The sequence below is a fragment of the Xiphophorus hellerii genome, chromosome 4, assembly GCF_003331165.1.
Source record: "Xiphophorus hellerii strain 12219 chromosome 4, Xiphophorus_hellerii-4.1, whole genome shotgun sequence".
NCBI classification, from domain to species: domain Eukaryota; kingdom Metazoa; phylum Chordata; class Actinopteri; order Cyprinodontiformes; family Poeciliidae; genus Xiphophorus; species Xiphophorus hellerii.
In genome coordinates, this window is record NC_045675.1 from 7,368,734 (window position 1) to 7,374,432 (window position 5,699).

Here is a 5,699-nt window from a genome sequence, read left to right on the forward strand (position 1 = left end):
GGCTACGTCTGTCTGTAGGAGAGAAACGAGTTAGTCCATAACGAGATGCTCCACGAGCAAACCAGCACAATCAAAGGGGTTTTATGATCGACCATGTGAACCTCTCTGTCGGGTTTGATCCTACAAATGACCTTTTAAATTAACACAATATTAAGTTAGTGCAGCGGCTCGCTACACAGGGGACAAAGCAGCATTCATCTTCCGCCCCTGCCCCGTTGCTCGGTCTGAACAGCAAAAAAGTGTTTGATGCCACTCCTGATTAGATGCTGACAATACAGAGAGGATGTCCCCTTTCTTCTGCGACTTGTGGATTTTACTCACGTCTCTCCTCTGAATTATGACCTTCCATTAGTGCTGAGGCTTCAGGCGTTGTGTCAAGATTAAAAATAAAATGAAATAAACTTTGATCAAATGCGCAAATGCAAATGTTTTGTAATTGGCTGAATGAGTGCTCATATCTGTAAATAATAACAAAAGACGTGGTCTGTTTGGGGGGGAAAAAATGTATTAGAAATGTCCCGAAAGGCAAACAGAGGGAGGGCGCACAGTTCAACACAGTGACAAAAAAAATAAAGTAAAATAAAAAATAAAAATACATCCAAATTAAGCGCAAAACAGCAGATCCAATCCTAATCACTAATTCCAGGAAGATTTCCTCTGTTACATCAATCAGAAATCACACAATACACACAATAAACATAATTTTAAAAAAGAAAAAAAAATAAGACACACCTGACTCATAAACATAATAAATAATAATCCAAAAATGTTGACATAACAAAAATGTTAAATACACAGAGAAATAAATAAGTTATGCTACACTACACGATTGCCATACACAAATTCAGCCCGTTTCATTTTGGGCCATTGCTCTTACACTTTGCATCTAGAAATATTTTTTGCATAAAATCTTTTTATCGCCATAAAAAAACAATGTTGTGCAAAAATGATAGTCGAGTCCACAGTTTGATAGTTCTCACTGCAACAGAACCAGGCAGCTCATAGTCAGCCGCCACATGGTCAGTGTGTCTTTTAGTGCATAATAAATGTCCCATTTAGCTGTTGTTAGACAAGCCCCAGAAATCTGAGAGAGGAAAACAAACAGAGGAAAAAAATAAATGAAAAGCTGTTAATATCTCTTCTTATAATCAGGAATAAATATATAAACTGTACTACAATTAATATTTTAATTTTTATAAGATTTTCATCCTACAGTTCTTATTATGCAAGGTGTTTTTTTTTTCTTTTGCTCTCTTCTAAATGTGAGGAAAGAAACACTTGAAACATAGCATATTTGGTGAGTCTTTCATGCCTCATGCTCCTGTGTGTGCGTGTTTACTTCACTGGTTTCTTCCAGCTCAGTGCAGCTGGCACTCACCTGCTTCACCTCTTCATGACTGGTCTGAATGCAGTGACCTTGTCGTTCTGCACAGTCCCACAGGCTTCGCTGAGGTCAGATGACTGATTCTCTACCTTGCCACTGGAGAATCCTGCGTGTCCAAGTAAAAGCACACCTCAAGAAAGTTGCTTCAGGTTGGGAAAGTGTTGTTTTCTATCATAAAATCAAATGCATTTTCACATTTGAAAAATAATAGGATCGCAAATGCAGTGTTATTTGAATGTTGTGGAAATGAACTTTTGCAGACATACCTTCGATTGCTGTGTACTGACAGGTATCTGGAAGGGCAGCATAAGACGAGCTGTGAAGTTGGAGGCCTTTGTGGCTGTAGCTGCCTGTGCCGTAAACTTTTGAGTGCAAGGATGAGCCCTCAGGGAAAGAGCTTTCTGAATTTGTGACACTGTTAGACTCAAGCAGGCCTCTTGTGGCTCCACATTGTCCAGTAGGAGCCCTGGGAAGTCTGCTGCTCTGTAGTTGACAGTCCCCAGTTAGGCTTCCTGTCCTTAGCTCCGAACCATGCTGCTGAGGATTTAAAATAACCCCTGAAGCTGCGGTACGCGCCAACGACCAAATGCGTGGCTTTTCTGATGATTCAAAATGAGACAGGGACACCGCTCCTGCTAATGGGACGCTTGCAGGACCCGCCTTGGACACAATTGGATCTATGAAATCCGATGGGAGATGCGGGAGGGCGGTGACACCTTTGATGCTGCAGGGGAAAGTGTGGAAGCTGTTTGTTAAGCTCAAGTGAAGGTCGGAGCTGCAGTCTCTTTTCAGGGGAGCTCCAGATGCAACCATGGATCTCTGGAGGTCCTGCTCATCTGCTGCCACCTTTTCACAGTCGCTGTCCAGCTTGTCACAGTCGTCCTCATCCATGTCCTCCAGGTCACTCAGGTGCAACTCTTTCTCTTCCTTGCAATCACTGGAATCTAGATGAGAGAAATAAACGTGTGCTTTATATAACTTCATGAAATACTGGGAAACTCTCCGTAGACTGTGTTGTAATATTTACCTTTGGTGACACAGTCCTGGTCACTCTTATTAAAGTCCTCCTTTCTGTCATCGTTAGCCTTATTCTTTGGTGACCAGGTCATCTTGTTCTCCTTCTTTAGCCGTCTCCTGGCATTGGCGAACCACGTGGACACCTGGGTGAGGGTCATCTTGGTGATGATGGCCAGCATGATCTTCTCTCCCTTAGTCGGGTAGGGGTTCTTGCGGTGCTCATACAGCCATGTTTTTAGCGTGCTGGTGGTTTCACGCGTGGCATTCTTTCTGCGAGCTGTGCCATTAAAGTCCACCGTCCCATATCTGCAAAGTGAAACAGGCACAAACAGACCCTGTCAATCTCTTTACTGCATCCTTTAATAATTAGATTTTCATCTCCAGGAGCATCAGTATGTGGTGTAACGCTGATTTCTGTATCAAAGAAAAGGGTGAAGGTGGAAAATATAGCTTTTGATGTTTAGGACTTGCTGTATGAACATGGATAAACAAATGTAAAACTCACCTGTCATATTGATACTGTCCCAGTGAGTGATCGTAAGGATAGTAAGCAGCAGTTTGAGTAATGCCAGAGTGTAAAGTGCCTGTGCTGTCCTTAATGTCATACTGTGGATTCTGTTAAAAAAGGAAGAGTTTGTAGTAAGTTTGACTGCTTTTGAGAAATTGTTTTAAGCTTTTAAAAAAGATAATTTGAAAGATTTTTTGTTTTTCTAAACCAACTTGTTTTTAGCTCATATAAAAACAAGCATGTACACCATTTAACGCAAATGGGAATTAGAGCTACATCTCATGGGTTTCATGAATAGTTTACTGGTGTGACTGCAATTTTTACTGTAAAGCTCTCTTGCAGACATTAATAGTAGTTTCACCAAAACTGTTAAAGAAACAAGGAATTTAAAGTTTAAGCAAGACTTTTGCTTTCTTTTCTTTTTTCAAGTACATTTTTCTGTCAAATTATGAACAAATTTCAATTTTATAAAAAAAGATCTACAAACAAACAGTAACTTTTTTTTCTATCTTTGAAGCAAAGCAGAAAAAGTACGTTTTGAGTCTTGAGTGATTTGTATTTCTGAAATTCTTCACCTCATTTTATTGATGCTATTTTCACACTGATAATTCTAAGGAGATACTAATATTGCTGCTGGATTAAACTGCCTTTCAAGACCTAATTGTTTGCAGTGTGAGATAAATTGATAAACCTTCTGATCGATCAGCCTGAGCTCCCTCATCCCTCCCCCCCTCAACCCGCTTTTGCGCGCCTGTGAAGCCCACCAGAGTGGAGTAGATAGCGGATGGGTCGGTGCTGTAGGGGAAGTAGTTGGCGTAGTTCTGGCTGGCTGCGGCCGCAGCGGCGTAAGGAGAGCCGTACATCCCCAGCGCTGCGTTCAGCTCCGTCCGGCTGCTCGCCAAGAGCCGGTTCTCGTAGGAGGGGCAGCAGAAGGAGGCGGCGGCTGCGGCTGCGGCGGTCTGAGAGCTGCCTGTCCCGTCAGATACCGACCTGGAAATCGAATCGCAGCAAGTCGTACTGGGGTTTGCCGACACGAAAAACTGCATGAAGAGAGTCGTGGATAAATAATGGTCATTAATGGATTCGGCTCTGAAGTGGATATCTGTGACAACTCTGAACTGATTGTGGACTTTGCGCTGCAAAAAATGCACTTGTGCTGAGATGACGAAGCGAAAAAAAAAAAGCTAAATGCTTGCCTAAAAAAAAAAAAGGTTTAATTGTCATGTGCAACCTGCCTTAGTTCAAGGTAAGTCAGCATTCAGAAGATTTCGGAAAAGAGAAACTAGTATATTTACTCAAAAATAATGCACTCTTATTTATGAAATGGCTAATATTAAATAACATATTGTATAGTAAGCCAATGTCAATGTTAATTGTTTTTAAATGATGTTGAAACAATAAAAAGTTCTGCGCGTAAAAGGTGACCTGTTTAATTTTTTTTAACAACTTTAAAACCACGAATGTGATCCGGATAAATATAAAGTACATAATGTAGTTAAGCAGTAGTAATCCTGCAATTTAATTTCACGAGTTTATCATTCCTTCTGATAAAAGCTAAAAATATAACAAAAATCCACCTAAAAGTTGCTCCATAACTTTTTCTGGAGAGCAACGACTGTCCCCTGATCAACTAGTTTGTCATTCAGAGCAGGAACAGCTTGTGGAAATTTTAAAATGACTTTTATTTGTAGGAAAAAAATTGTTTTTTTCCGAAACAAGCTTAACACCCACACCGCGCATCAATGTGTTCAATCGGTGACATTCATCTGTATTGTCATTTGAAAAGCACGTGAGTTCATTCATAATTCAGCGTAATTGGACATGGGTGTGTGTATATTGATATTTGGTTTAACAACAAAACCACATGGCTGAAAATAGCTGTCAGTAATGTCTGAGCAGTGGCAGAATGCTAAATGATTCGCATTAAAATTAGATCTCAGTTACGGGTAATCAGAGAAAATATGTAAAACTCCTGAATTCCTATTTATTTAAACTTAAGAGAAATGAAAGGAGATATGACTTACTTGTGAAGTTGCATTGTAAGGATATCCAAACTGCGAGAAAGACATTGCTGCTTCCTTTGTTACCATCAGGAATATTCTTCACCCTTGATCGATTGCAACCAATTCTACTTCAAATCCATCGTCTTGCACACACTTTCCACGCACGGCCTTTCGCTCAATAATAGATGACTTCAGTCAAAAGGAGGGAGAGTTTGGAGTGGCAGCAGCTGCAGATTGTTTTATATGAATGAATAATCCCCTACAGGATCCGATAAGAAATGAAATTAAGCGTCATTAAGTGGAAAAAAAAATGTTGTTGTGTTGGCTGAAGGAGGCTTAAAGGATAAGTAAGTCTTCCAAGTTATGGACTCTGCTTGTGCTATTATTTGTGGCTCTATAGTTCTTTAGCATTCACCCATGCAAGGGTATCAGCGTGACGTCACTGTAATCCCGGAACGGCAGGGGTACCAAGGATAGAATAATGTCTATGCCAATCACATCCAGCCCAGGGTTTTCTTAAGGTGCACTGTACACTTTCTTGTCCTGATTTCTTTTCTTTTGCCCATTTTTTCCCCACCGTGACATACTTTTTGGAATAAGTCCACCACTTTTATTGAATCACTGAACGCCAAACCTTATCCAAAGTTAAATAAAGAAACATTTAATAAAATTTGTTTGGCACCAAAACATATTTTCACACTCCAGATGTTTAGAACCGTTGTTTTATTTGTAGTCAATTACTTGTAAATTAAGCTAATATATAATGTTAAGCTTTGTTATTATTTTT

The 5,699-nt window shown here is 40.1% G+C and overlaps 1 protein-coding gene across 3 annotated transcripts; it reads right to left on the reverse strand.

Moving 5' to 3' along the window:
- Positions 1-483: 483 nt before the first annotated feature.
- irx6a (iroquois homeobox 6a) lies at positions 484-5,278 on the reverse strand. Of its 3 annotated transcripts, none has more exons than XM_032561049.1 (7): positions 4,934-5,278; positions 3,674-3,899; positions 2,907-3,016; positions 2,412-2,707; positions 1,651-2,328; positions 1,379-1,490; positions 484-1,084 (listed from the first exon to the last, which is right to left on the reverse strand). In XM_032561049.1, the coding sequence occupies exons 1-6, from the start codon at positions 4,945-4,947 to the stop codon at positions 1,384-1,386; spliced, it is 1,431 nt and encodes a 476-aa protein (XP_032416940.1). In that variant the 5' UTR covers positions 4,948-5,278; the 3' UTR covers positions 484-1,084; positions 1,379-1,383. The 3 variants fall into 3 exon arrangements, with proteins under 3 accessions (XP_032416940.1, XP_032416938.1, XP_032416939.1); XM_032561047.1 differs by having other exon boundaries at positions 3,674-3,949; XM_032561048.1 differs by lacking the exon at positions 484-1,084 and having other exon boundaries at positions 1,382-1,552; positions 3,674-3,949.
- Positions 5,279-5,699: the final 421 nt, after the last annotated feature.

Coding starts and splice junctions, on each gene's coding strand:
- irx6a (XM_032561047.1), bottom strand. CDS start 4,999: ATGGTAACAAAGGAAGCAGCAATGTCTTTCTCGCAGTTTGGATATCCT. Junction 3,017..3,673: donor CCGCTATCTACTCCACTCTG/GTGGGCTTCACA, acceptor CTTTTTTAACAG/AATCCACAGTATGACATTAA. Junction 2,329..2,411: donor CCAGGACTGTGTCACCAAAG/GTAAATATTACA, acceptor TCTCTCATCTAG/ATTCCAGTGATTGCAAGGAA.